We start from the raw sequence: 14,739 nt of genomic DNA on the forward strand, positions 1-14,739 counted from the left end.
GGTATGGTTTGTTGACAAGCTTTAGATGTCGGTCACCTTCTCCAAATTTCGAAAATATATATTAATATATTTAATACTCTATCTCAATAGTCATTCTCTTGTTGCATGTGTAATCTTCTAGTAATATTATATTTACATATTTTGGATTTGGCTTTCGAACTCTTGTGGATCTTTTATTGCAGCTGAGAGATCTCTTCTTTCAAATCCTTTATTTGAAATGGGATTATGAATTGATGGTTTAATACTAGCAAACTTCTTCTTGTAGCATTTGTACTTCCTTAACTATTGGTTGCTCCTCTATTTGGTTTTACACATGTTCTTCATTATGTTTTATAATTGGCTACAACACTGTTTATGAAGTCTAACATGACGAAAGTTCATCGAACATCATATTCCCGATATAGTAGTGCCTTATTGTTGGATAGCACCTTCATCCTTTCCATTCAATGTCATAACCTACAAATATGCCACATATTCCTTTATTTTCTAACTTATTGCGTAAATGGTTAGGAACAAACACATAGCATATAAATCCAAATACTCTAAAGTGACTTGGTGTACCATAGTTTCTCAAACTGTGTAATGAATCTAAGCCTTGCTTGAGGTAATTTATTGGTCACATAAATTGTGATCTTCATGTATTCTTCAAAAAATTTAGCAGATACAATTTTAGTATGCAGCACACTTCTTCACATCTCTAACAGATGTGGATTTTGAATTCTCACAACTCCATTTTGATGAGATATGTAGGAATGCATTAACTATCTTTAGATTGTTTTCACTCAACAAGTTATATAACACGAACAAGACAAGATGAAGCATATTTTAAATTTATAATTAGGAGTCTTATCTCCTTTTTTGATTCTGTTGACCAGCATGGAGAGATTGAATTATTACCTCTGTTTTTTAAGAGTTTAAAATCTATACACTGACAATGTAAAAATATTTATACTATCAGCATATCATCTATCATTGATTTATATTATTTTTGTTTGAGAGTCCATGGTAGTTAACAAATTAATGGTAGATGATTTAATGAAAGTGTAAAAACACTTACACTGTCAATGTATATATATTAATTTTTTTAAATGAATACCAGATCAATATTACCTTCCAAACAATAAAAAAGAAAGAGATGTATATAGTGACATTGTATAAGTTTTATTGTTAATGTATCATCTGCTATTTATTTTTAATTATTATTAACTCTTAAAAAAATTACAAATGAACGATAGATAATAAAGTAACTCTATTACATTGCCGGTGCATAAATATTATACTCTCTAAAATGCAAACATGAAATGGTGGGACTATGAAATGATTGGTCCGTGATTCTTGGTTACTGCTTCCACGTAGTGGGTTAATGATATTGATGTTACTCTCCTAATTTTAAAGGTACTCTAGACTCACATACCAAGTGGAATTTTTTGGTTCTTCAATTGTGAACATTAGGTAAACTAATAAATAAGGTAAGTCCCTTGAGATGATCAAGAGATAAAGTAGTAGGTCTGGTGTCAAATGCAATATTAAAATCTCTACCTTGTTTTAATTACATTTTATAACTTTAATTATAGTCACAATATATTTTAACCTAAATGTAATTACGACCACAATTTTAGATAATTAGAAATACATATAGTGTTTAATATTTTACCATTTAATAACTTTTTGTATAATGAATCATGTGGTTCACTTAAAATTAAAAAATGAAATATTATTCTAATGTTTTGTTTTATTCTAATCTAAAATAAGATGAAGATAAATTACTTAAATATAATTATACATGATTACTAATTATATAAAATTTACATTAATATATAATTATATAAAATTTTACATTAATATATATTTATAAATAATTATTAATTATATATGATATTTTTCAATCAAACTTGATTTAATTGATTAAACATGTTAAACTTAATATAAAACATGTTCCAATTTAATATGGTGTTCAGATTTCATAACATTGATTAAAGTTGTACAAATTCACCCATTAGAGTAAGAATAAAAGTAGCAATGTAATGAGCCGTCTGAGTCCATTACCTTCCAACTGAATATAAACAAGCCTAAGAGAATTATTAACCCTCTTATCAGATTAAATGGCAATGTTTGAAAATGAGGAGAATTATTAATATTTTTCTTCGTGATAGTTGGCCTTTATTCTTTAATTGGATCCAACATATCCTTTAATTCCAGTACCTGTTAGGTTATAATGTGATATGTAAATCCAATGAAAAATCTAATCTTTTATCCAAAATATTTGTTATCTTAGATTTCATAAAATATCTCTTCGCTATGGTTTACCTTTAACATTAGTGCTTTTTATTGTGAGTTAGGTCACAAAAAGAACTACTTATAAATTTGATTGAGATATAATTGATTGATGAGTAAAATTGCCAAAAGAATTGGACGTCATAAAATTCAACCCTTAAAAAAATGACAATATTAGGAATTTCATATTAGTTAGCATAATAAATTCAATATAATTTTTAAGCATGGGACTATCTCACATAATACACTAATCATTTGAATTGGAATCTCCTCATATTCCTAAGTCTTTTAACACAATATATGTTTTTAACACTTTAGAATACTAACTTCATCATTATCTTCATTGATAGTTTCACCTAGAAGTCTTGCTAATTGGGAGCGAAGAGAATCCCAAGGCCCTGCTAGTTATGAAAAAATATTGTTTTATTTTTATTACTATTAACGTGTCGACCAACACTCTGTGCCGGTCACCTACATTTTGATTTTTTTCTGATATATAATACAATATATAAACTCAATAGAGAGTGAAAATTTAGAATATAACATATGGTAGTTGATGTGATATACAGAAAACTCATATGAATTTCTCATTTTGTACCTCTAATAATCATTATAGATGCTTTTTCATGTTATTGTGATTTTACTTGGGTTGAGAAAGAGAGAAGATAGAAATAATAGAATGGGTGGAAGATTAATGATATATTAATATAAAAAATGAAAGTAATGTTTGGAAGTTTAAAGTAATTATTAATAATATAAAAAGATAAGTTTAAAATATAAAAATTATGTTATGGTGGTGATTATTTATTATTTTGCCTTTAGAAATAGTATTAATATTACTAGCATAGAAGTATAGATTAGTATAGATAAACATGAAATTAGAAGTTATAAAATATAAAATAGAGAAACATAAAATACTTCATGGGTAGTTCTTTTATGTTTTCCCTTTATATATTAGTATAGATTAATAAGTATATGACCTACTGTTTTTATTCTATTTTTCTGTTTCAACGATTTTTGTAAAAAATAATGTTTTTTATTTTCACAATTTCTATACACATCTTTAAAAAATATGAAACAAAATGAAAACACAACATGGTCATACTAATTAGGAAATACAATGAAAATACAACCTCTAATATAAAACGAAAACAGCAAAGGTGCTCCAAAACCAAATAGACCCTATATGTTCCGGTTCTAGCATCAACATTTTCTCTATAAAAGAACATTCTTAATCACAATTTGAGATAAAAGTTGCATGGTAACACAATCAATGTTATGTTTAAATAGACCAGCATTGTTACCAATTTCAGATTTACCATCAAGTATTTTCAGCATTATCCTGTTTCATTTTTTATTTGCATTACCAAAAGGGCATCCCTTTACCTTTATAGTAAGGAATTAATATCTTTCGAGGTACATAATTGTTCATCCAAATAAGTGTCGCTCACAAGAATCAAACATTTGACCTTTTAGTCTTTTTGGGAATCTAACAAGGTCTTACATTATTATACTAATGTCTCGTTAGTTTTCACTTGTTTTTGAAACCAATGGCTTTCAATTTCAAACTTGCCAACTCCCCTCCCCCAAAAAAAACAAACAGATATGGAAAGGTCAAAGGTAAAGAAAGATAAAGTACATATATGGCAAAAAAAGATAAGGAAAGATATTTTTGGTTACATAAAAGATAAAAGTACATCTCAAATTATTTCACTGACTACTCTCATTAACAGGCTTGTGCCTTTGCATACATCAACTAAAATCCCCTCGGCATGAAACAAACCTGATATTGCTCACCTAACTTTTTCTAGGACTCTTCTGGGAATAACCAGATACCAAAACATGGGGAACTAATCCCCATTGCTAACCGCGGCATCATTGGTCTTCACCCTCCGGTAGAATAGAACATAGGCCGCGGCTGTGTTAACATCGTCTTCACTTATGGATGATATGTGACTGTCATCAAAATTGTACCACTTGTTTTCATCTAAAAGCTGCACATCAGGAAACCAGTCAAGTTCCACAATTTTGGTATGCTAACCCTCGACAAAAAAATTGAATCAACTTAAAAGGGTAGAAATTTCTAATCTTATTAAATACCTTTATATGTGCAGTGTAATGCCCACTACCCATACTGCCATAATGGTTTGTGAGGGCATACAGTTCATATAACTGGCGCCGAGAGCTGTTTTTGTTGGCTACGTAATTTGTTAAATCGAAATCATGGATGGGAAAGTTAACAAAAGTCTCTAATTTGTGCTTCATTGACCTGCTGTATGAGAACCTCTTTAAATGAATGACCAAAACCTCTGGAAGCCTCCACAAATCAAGCTTTTTACTTGCTTGTCGCCTTTCTTTGCATTGAGGACAGTACCTATATTACATTCAGACACATAATATTATCAAATCGACATTCGAGTATTTACTCGTTCCCGCTTAACAGATTTTTTTTTTAACTTTTAACATATAAAAACTATTTCTGCAGCAGTTCATATTTTCTTCCCCTTGTGGTGACTGTTTTTAGCAATGCGAGATCTAACAAGAAAAGCAAGTACAGAAAGAAAAGTGATCAGTATGCAGAATCCTTTATTATAGTGTTGAGATGGAACAGACAACATTTTACAATGTTCATAGCAAATAATCTCTATAAAATTGAAAATTCTGAAGACTAATCCACCCAAATTTCATGAAAAGTACCTAGTTCTAAAATTAATTGTTATAACTGGTCTACGGGAGACAATATAAACGAATATGCCACCACGTGGTAGCAAACAAATCTTCAGACAAGATACAACTTACAAGTCGCAACCACTAGTTTTATCCGCTTTTACAAGTTTCCTTTATTGTACAGAGTAGTCAATTTTTAGCGAAACACAACAAAGAAATTTAAACAGGTCATGAACAGATCAAGCATAAAATTATATTCCACTCAAATGTATGCAAAGCATGATGAGAAAGAAAGATATGAAGAGAGTAGCATACGGGATGAGACAGTAAGAGGAGGAACTAACCACATATCTTCGGGCACTAGAGGTTCTTCACGCAGAAAAGCTTCCAAGCAGGTGTACAACGAGAGAGGTTCGGTACGAGCTTTCTTGGTCACAGGTCCGAATTTTAAAACTTCCGGCAAAGTCTCTAGTGAATGAGTATCATACTTTTCCAGAAGCTTGTGCGACCAATCTATATAAACTAGAATTGTTGATGAAGGTGACAGTTTAACTACTTTGTCCTCTCCCATTGAAAGATCAATGCAAGCATTATTTTCATCTACCAGCAGAAGAGGTAATGTTGGTATCGACGGGGACCCTGAACCAGTACCATCCTTATTTACTGAATTTGATACCACGTTGGTAGCACATGTGTCACCAGAATCGGTGGAACTGCATTTGTCAGGTGTGGCTTTAGGGGTGCTGGTTTCAGAAGCAGTAGCCTGATCTAAAGTGCCACCTTTCCTCCTCAGAGGAGAAAGCATACGGTTAGCTAATACTTGTATATCGCCTCTTGTGACTGGATTATCGCATGAGATCAATGAAACAATAGGTGTTCCATAAGGTTTCCATCCTGATACGATCTGTGAGTCACTGCTCCTAAAGAGAAAATTACATAACATATCAGCAAACAGTTTAGCATGCAACAAAACATCATGTTTTAGGGCTGGGATGACATACACCATACCACAGCCAAGATAAATAAAACAACATATAAGCAAGCAGTTTAGCATGCAACACGAAAACATACAAAATTACACCAGATATGATGTTGAGGATGGGAAGACATATGATGCCACAACCAAGTTATTCTTCAATTTATGTTTTAATGGATCCAGATCCAAAGGCACGGAACAAACTAAGAGTGAAAATACTGTTTTGTAGTTAACCATGACAGACAGTTTTCCCGAACTTCCCATGATGATAAACAAAAAGAATGATATAAACAAGAGGTAAGAATAGACATCTAATAAGAAAATTGTTATACATACAATTCAAGACAATCCAGATTGAATTTTGTGGCACACAACTACTGTAAGTATAATATCTAATAGAAAAAGTACATACTGCTCTCTACGACGATGTACCAACTGGAGATACTTTGTGTTTTTATCTATCTTCGGAATCTTGTAAGCAGCAAGATGATCATCATCTTTTATCGTGGACAACGATATAAGAGGATCTTCAAGAAATCTATGAATCAAACTGTTTCGCACCTATAAATAGCACACCAATATAACACACCCATTGGAATAAAATATACACTGCAATACTGACACACACACACACACACACACACACACACACACACACACACACACACACACACACACACACACACACACACACACACATATATATATGTATCTGTGTGTGTGTGTGTAAAAGTTATTCTGGTTTGGTACCGACCTCCGCAAGCAATATCCTCTCATTATGCTTCAATGAGCAAGCATTGCTAAGCGCCTGGATCAGATCTCTGCAACGTCCTTGCTTAGGCACAGTTACAGTACAAGGAGATGGCAGGGTAGTTCCATCACAAGCAAAAGCTGTCACCGTCATTGTCCGATTAGTGCTCGACTGGAGTGGCAAGGAAAGGTACATGAAAGGATCAAATGTTACCGAGACTTTATTGCAAACTGGACAAACCAAAGTTGACTTGTATTGCCCCTATGACATGGAGAATTGACAGAAACATACGAGTTGGTGAACTGGATTAGAAATGCATAGAATGCGAATAAATATAGTATGCAAACAATATAAACTATAAACTGATAACAAAGAAACTAAAGTTGAAATTATGGACCAAAAGTGGTATCATTGGCAAATGTATGAACATTTTCTTCATTAACGTTTTCTTGTGTAAGTCTGGCTTAGCTATATGTCAAATATATACTGGAAGACAATATAAAAATTGCACAAGTCAGAAAATATCTAATGTCCTCTCCCTTTGGGTAAGCTACATTTCTTTTTGTGAAGAAGCTCACTATGCTCCTAAGAAAAGGACGAATGACCATAGTTATAACAATAATAATAATACAGTCCTACATTTTTTTGCATTAAATTCATCCCACTGAGTTCCATTTTTATCATTTCATACAAAAACAATCCAGCAAATGCAAACCCTTTAAGGAACCAAATTTGAAATCATCAATTTCCCTATTGTTAACCCATTACATATGCAAAACATGCCCAGGTACCCACATCTTTTACTTTCTTCTGCTTCACAATAGAACTTGAAAAATTAAGAAAGTAATATAGAAGTCTTCATGGGAAAGACTCAGAATAGGTCACAAAGTAATGTCATTTCCTTTTAATTTTACACTTGTGAAAGGTTCAGCATTCAAAGGATACCGAAACTTCCAAATTTGGAAATCCTTCCGATTTTGACATAGATGTTTTCCTTTTTATCATTGCTTCTAATGCTTTAGTTTCTATTCAGTTTGTCAAGAAACATGACATGCAAGGAAAACGTATTTGCTTAAGAATTTCCTACTCTCCATTTTCATAGGACACAAATATTCCAAGTTAATATTATTGAACCATTTTTACAGGAACAAAGTTTTCTAACTTCCCTTTGCCTCATCACTTGATATGGTGAGACCTATAGCAAAGTGATGTTTACCAAGCTGGCTAAGTCACTGACTTCTGAACACAACTTCCAAACCAATTTGCAGAAACAGCAACATGAGAAAACAAAAATTATAGTGGAAGAAGTGAAAAAATAATAAGTTTTCTTAATAAAGGCCACCCTGCATTTCTGTAAGCTACAATTCTACAAATATATTTCTTTTATAAGAAAAGCCTTATTCTCTTAGATTGTATAGTACATGTTTCACAATTTTAGATTCTTGCAACAGATTTGCAATAATTTCACCGAATATTTTACTAACAAATGTGCAGTCCACAGACTTTATTTTTACAAAATAAGATTTTTCAGAAGGAAAAGCAATAAAATAAGCACAGAAACACATGAGTTGGGTATAAGAAATAAAAAATTCATGTACAATTATAAGAACTAAGCCTTCATCACAGTGGGTGCAGCTGCATAGGTTCTAGTATGCATTGTACTTAATCACGTCAATAAAAATGCCACAGATACAAAGAATCACATAAGAAGCCCAAATGGTTGCTTCATCCTAAAACATCATCAGGTAGAGAATTCTCATAAAAAGTTCTAGCATTATTCCCCCACCAAAGATACCAAATAACGCTGCACAATGCTATATGGCTTTCCCAGTTTACACTTCCCAAAACCTATGAAATGACATAGATGAAGCTGGTACAATCTACAGGGCATGACAAAAATAAATTGATATGCAGGATTTAGAGTAGCTCTAAGCAATTATTCATGAAGCCAAATACAAACATACACACACGGGAATTGAATATAACAACAAAAACAACTAAGCCTTAATCCCACTAGGTGGGACCGGATACATGGATTGAATGATGTCATAATGTTCTACCATAAATCATCTTCATCGACAAAGCATTAATCTCTAAATTTTTCCTAATCATTTCACGCATGGTTTTTCTTGATCCCCCCTTCCTCTAGGAATTGGACTTACCTCCATTTGATCTACTCTCCTTACTAGGGGTTTCTACCAGACTTCTCCACACATGCCCAAACCACCAAGGGTGCGATTCTACCAATGAAAATCCTTATGAAGAATTTAGAGCAGATCAAAGCAATTATTCATGAAGCTATATTCCAACACACACACACATTGAATCATCTTGATAACAGGAAGCAGAAAAACTCAGTTAAAACTCATATCAAGAGAGACTGAGTTAACCATTTCTGTTAATATTTATTAACATGACAGTCTACGCAGCATTTCCAGTTCTGCCTGCAAGTCTCTGGCAGGATGATATTAAAGATTAAACCACTGATTATGAAAGACTACTAAAATTATCTAATTATTCATTTGCCTCACCTGACACACATCAACAATTATGGAATCATTCCGAGCAATGTGATTTGCCCAATACTCATCAGCCACTTCTTCATCAAGTCGGCCATCAGCATCTCGAGACTTTATATATGGTTTGTGCTTTACACGATTCAAATCTTCATGGAGACCATCAAGCAGAAATGCTAAAAGCTCCTAATAAAATAAATAAAAAATGCTACTTCAGACTACACCCCGGAAATTGAAGAAAAGGTGAAAAAAGTCAGTCAACAAGCGAACCTGAGAATCATGCTGATTATTCCCACTGAACTGAGGTGCAAAGCGAGCAAGCTTTGCTTTAAAAGGACGAGGAGCAATTGGTGTTCGTCCAGGTGCCCATAGTTTTCGGAGCAGTTCACCAAATGCTAGGGCTAGCTCACCCTGCATAGTGGCAGCTTCCATTTAGAACAATAATTTGTAACTATAACAATTATCATATGGTTAACTAAAAATCATTCCCCAACCAAATCAATTCCTTGTAGGATACAAAAATAATTCACAAAAATTTAAATCTGGTTAAGGCTAGGCGTTAAGGCCCAAACAAGTGAGGTTAGGATTTGGAACGTGTACACATGTACGAATAAGTTGAGTTAGTTGGGTTTGTTAGTTAGGTGGTTACACTATTAGATGTTGTTAGACAGTTAAAGAAGGAAACTATAATAGGAAGAGGAATTCTCTAATTCCTTCAGATATAACAGCCATAGCTCAGAATTAAGGGGGAACATAGTATTTCCTAGTTCTTCGGCAGTTCCTACTACAGATAACACCATTCTTTATCTTTATTTTCTTCATTCTCTATTCTCTATCTTCTGATTTTCCTGTTCTATTACCTTCAGAACAATAACAGTGGGCATTAGCAAGATGATGATAAAGTGATCTTATCATATAACCCAAAGATGATAAATCTAACAAATGCCACCAAGCAAATTAACGGAAAAATCGTTGGATACAAATGCAACTAAAGACAATTACTCAAATATTCTTTGGTTAAATTAGAAATATAACCCAAGATAATAACAGTTATGAAATAAAGAAAAATTCGAAGAAAAGCCATTTTTGTCATTCTAATGATGTGATAAATATATTAAAAATGGAACATTCACAACCACAGATTGAAATGTAGGCATAATTGTACTTCTGGACCTAAGTTATAGAAATAGTTTCATATCATTACCATCTTTTTACAATTTGAACAACTAGGAAAATGACATTATTCAAATTGAAAACATTAGGGGAAGGATCAAAAGTGAACCTAAGCCTAATATTATACAGCGTATATTATGGAAATAATCTTCTACCTCTAAACTAATTACTTGCTGTAGCCTTTAGCCCTAATTCAGTATATGCAGAGAAAAGGAAACAACTTCATGCTTACTGCTTTTAGATGATACTTACAACCATGCCCAGTGGATTTTGCCAATTTATCTCTTGATGATAGTCCTCCCGAAAGTACCTAGCAAATTCTGGCGTGTGAACAAGGCACTGTATCGCACTATTCATGAAACAGGTATTTCCGAGGTTCAGCAACCCAGTGAGACCACCAAATGAACCCCTTGTTGTGACACCACTAGTTCCAAAAGGGTGTTCCACATCTCTGACTGCAGAATTTACGTTCTGAGACGAAGAAAGCTCGACATTGTAGCTTCTAGATGCACCCTTGCTAGCAGACAAACCTCCAGCGATTGATAAGCTTGATTTTGGAGGCTCCACTAGAACAGAACTCGCTTCCCTCTGTGCAAATCCATTTTCTTGAGAAGATGTTGTGTTATTTGTATTGTTGACCTCAATAAGAATCTGTATGAATGTTTTCAGATATCAAAAGACAAGAACGAGTGTTAAAAAGTAACCAAGACCAATAAGTATATTCCTACAATAAACTAGGTGAAAACTCACATCCTGGTCCATTTGTAAATTGGCATCATCAAGGGTTTTGTCCATGTCATTCATCAAGGCATGCTTCCGGCGGCCATAGTAATCCCAAATAGAAACCTACAATAGAGGTAATTATTTTCACTACAGGCTGAAAGAAAAAAGGAAAAGCAAAAATCAATCATAAAGTTGGAAATTAAAGAGGAAAGTATTAAGTCTTTACTTGATTCAATTGAAGATCGAATATTTCGCAAGCTTTTCTGTGAAGATGTGCTACAGTTTCCTGCCCAAAATATCTCAACTCTAAGGTAGATAGAGGCATAGAGGATGTATAAATTGAATAATACATTCAAAGGAATGACAAGAGATGTTAAAGATGTATTTATCATGAATCAGTACTTCCTCTCATATTATACCTTCTTGCTTATTCTTATAACGGAACGATCATTTATTGGCAACACAAGTAACTGAAGCCGTAAAGGATACACCTCTACTGTCAACTCTGTCTGGGAAAGACCTGAACTAATAACTTTCCTTGGCAGTGTAGGTCCACCACCATACCTGGTTGAGCCAAAAAAAACAATCAGGTAGCTATATTAAAGCCCAGCTAAAGGATCATTTGTATACAAATTTGTATCTAATATCTATTTGCAAATTTATTTATGAAAAACCGAGAAAATCATGAAATCATTAACATAATATGGCACTTTTCACATTTTACATGAAACAGAGATAACCAGTGCACCAATCAAGCAATCTCACCATGTATATAATTGATTCCAAACTTCTTGGGGTAATAATACATAGTCACGACCTTCTAAGAGAGTATCATGAATCTCAATACCAGAACTGGATTCCTCTGACACAGCATCATCTATCAAATCAGAATTATCAATACCAGGTGGCTTCTTTACAGCACTTGAATTGGCCAAATCACAATGTTCGGCCAAGGAAGACCCATCATATGAATTGTTCGTCTGGTCTTGGTTCACATATTCAATCCAATATTGCCACCATCTACAAGAAAATAATCAAAAAAATTCTTTATTATCTTGCTTGATTACATATTGGTGGGGAAATAGGACATTGGGCAAATTCAAACTAGACCATTCAGTCTATACCCACAAAATGAAGATAAGACCAAGAAGGATTTCAGCATTTTAGTTCAAGACTAAGATAGACTACTATTATTTTTTACAAAAAAAAGTTATTGCCTTTTCATACTCCATTAACAAAGAGACAGATAATTTTATGCACACAGCTCTATTTCCTAACATGTGTATTATGCGCAAATCTACTTTAAAAACAGAAGCTCAATTGCTTTTCCATAGTGAAGTGGCTGCTTTCCTTGGATATTTGCTTGCAGTTCTGGGTGAACATTGGTTGGAAAGGCCTATACAGTGAAGAAGTTTCTCGTGATTTGGTTTATAGGTTTTGGTAAGGATGTGGAAATCAGTATGTCTTAAACAAGTAAATAAAAACATACAGTTTAAATTATAATCAACCAGACGTAATGCAAGTCAATATGACAATGCAACCTGACACTGGGGGATCTCAGAGAAGTCTGCTGCATAATGAAAAGCAACAAGCTTATTCTTAACCATGTATCTTCTAATTTTAAAAAGCATAATGTTCAAGCTCAATAACCCTCCTCCAAAGTCCAAACAAAGTAAGTGTCAACATAGAGGGTTAAGCCAACACTGTGAGACTGTACCACTATCTATTATTTGTTTAGTACTACCAAGGGTATCCCTCGCCTTATTGGTAAGGAACTAATCCCTTTTAGGGTGCGTGACTGCCCCTCCCAATAAGTATGGCTCTCAGGAATCGAACATTTGACCTTTCAGTGAGACTCTGCCACTGCCCATTGTACAAAAACAAAATCTGAATCACAAGCTAGTTTTTTGTTTGAGAATGGCTTCAAAATTACGGATGGGTAAAATCATCTTAATAACCAAAAGACAACCCACCAAACCAGCAGTGCTGTAACCCCAGCCAGTCTTACTTTGCTTGTAAGGTCAGAAGCTCGACTCCTCACTCTGAGAGAACTTTACCTAACCACCACCAAGGACCCATGGATTAGTCTCACAACTATGTCCACGGGGACACTGGTCAAAGACCAACAACTGAGCCTTAGATTTCATTAGGTAGGGTCGGCTACATGGATCAAAAACACCTAAAATACCAGTCAAAGACCACACAAAAAATACCAACTCATCTACGGGATGCTTACAATGTGGCCACCACCTCAAAAATGATTAAAAATTAAAAAAAAATTGAAAGAAGATTGAGGGTTATGTGCAGTCATAATCCAAGCACCACCATTAAGTAACAATTAAACCCTCGAAGATTAGTGCAACATTAACCTAAAACTTATCCACCATCTCCTAATAGCTCTATCTCAAATCAGTAAAAATAAAATATAAAATGAAAAATGAAAAGATCTGACCAATTTCTGAGCATACCCCATTTGAGAAAAGGTACAAACTTTGGGTCTGTTTTAGGTACCCAATTGAGAAAGACAGAAACTTTTAAGGTTTAAGGGAAAACCTAAGTCACTAACCTCTGTGTAATTAAGAAAAAGGTGTCGCCTTCTTTGCTGTTAGCTTGAGCAGAAAGAGCAATGTCTCTGATTATTATCCTTTCTTCATCTGGACTCAGCTCTGAATTTCTGCTTCTACATATCAATGTCTCTGCCATCTTCACACCTCAATGAAATTTCGTGGGTTTTTTTCTCCCTATTTTTTATTTACTATGTTCTTTTGAAGAAATACAGTTTCAGGGGGAAAGAGAGATGAAAAACAATAAGAAGTGAAGAAACTCTGAAATCTGGAACTGTAGGAAGTGTAAAGTCTCTCTCTTCTTCCAAGTGTGTAACTTACAAAATTACGTAAACACCCTATAGGGAAGGTGGGTGCATTTAACTGGATTCAGTGTAATGACTATAATTATTAATCTCGGATCTGTTGATGACTCGGGTAAGGTACTTAGTCAATAAGTTATAGGTTGGACTAATAGGTTAATAGTTAGACTGGTTGACTTGGTTTATGTTAAAAATTCTAAAAAATTCATAATATTAGCTAATATTATTTAATAACTCTATATTTCAAATTTAAAAATATTACATTAATTAATTAAATAACCAACAGAAAATATTTTACTACTATAAAATGTTATACACACGTTGAAAACATTGTTAATTCAAACGACTTATGTATTATACTTTAATTACAATAAAACTGCATATAAGTTTAAAATTTAATTAAACAACGAAAATTGAGATATAATATAAGTTAACAAATAGCAAATATGATTACAAATAAGTTAAAAGTTCTTTTAATCTTAATACCACATTGTTTTGATTGTTTTTAAAAAATTGATTGACTCGGGCGGTCTAACCAGTCTGATCATCCTACTCACTGATTTTAGGTTTAAATAAATCGAGTTGAACCGATTAAACGAAAGACTCGGACCTGTCAGATGTTCAGTTCACGGTTCAACTAGTCGATCCGAGCCGAGTTTTATAACATTTATTTAAAGTAATTACTCTACTAATCAAGTTATATTGTAATATTTATGCACTAGAATTCATATATAATCATTACATCATCATTCATTAGTATTACTTACTTTTTTTAAAGAGACAATAATAACAT

The 14,739-nt window shown here is 33.3% G+C and overlaps 1 protein-coding gene across 3 annotated transcripts in view; it reads right to left on the minus strand.

The window, feature by feature from the left end:
• Positions 1 to 13,922, minus strand: part of LOC109340788 (ubiquitin carboxyl-terminal hydrolase 5) — a 33,286-nt gene extending 19,364 nt beyond the window's left edge. For 2 of the 3 annotated variants that reach the window (XM_019578526.1, XM_019578528.1), the window contains exons 1-13: positions 13,647 to 13,922; positions 11,846 to 12,100; positions 11,500 to 11,644; positions 11,307 to 11,366; positions 11,108 to 11,203; positions 10,610 to 11,008; positions 9,455 to 9,595; positions 9,200 to 9,370; positions 6,672 to 6,929; positions 6,330 to 6,478; positions 5,286 to 5,861; positions 4,375 to 4,648; positions 4,111 to 4,268 (exon numbers count right to left, since the gene is read on the minus strand). In XM_019578526.1, coding sequence (XP_019434071.1) covers positions 4,125 to 4,268; positions 4,375 to 4,648; positions 5,286 to 5,861; positions 6,330 to 6,478; positions 6,672 to 6,929; positions 9,200 to 9,370; positions 9,455 to 9,595; positions 10,610 to 11,008; positions 11,108 to 11,203; positions 11,307 to 11,366; positions 11,500 to 11,644; positions 11,846 to 12,100; positions 13,647 to 13,783 — 2,805 coding nt within the window. In that variant the 5' untranslated portion in view covers positions 13,784 to 13,922 and the 3' untranslated portion in view covers positions 4,111 to 4,124. Of the gene's footprint in view, positions 1 to 3,900; positions 4,269 to 4,374; positions 4,649 to 5,285; positions 5,862 to 6,329; positions 6,479 to 6,671; positions 6,930 to 9,199; positions 9,371 to 9,454; positions 9,596 to 10,609; positions 11,009 to 11,107; positions 11,204 to 11,306; positions 11,367 to 11,499; positions 11,645 to 11,845; positions 12,101 to 13,646 lie in introns of those variants that run through there. The other variant, XM_019578527.1, reaches the window with a different exon arrangement.
• Positions 13,923 to 14,739: the final 817 nt, after the last annotated feature.

This window comes from Lupinus angustifolius, unplaced genomic scaffold (genome assembly GCF_001865875.1).
Source record: "Lupinus angustifolius cultivar Tanjil unplaced genomic scaffold, LupAngTanjil_v1.0 Scaffold_246_31, whole genome shotgun sequence".
NCBI lineage: Eukaryota > Viridiplantae > Streptophyta > Magnoliopsida > Fabales > Fabaceae > Lupinus > Lupinus angustifolius.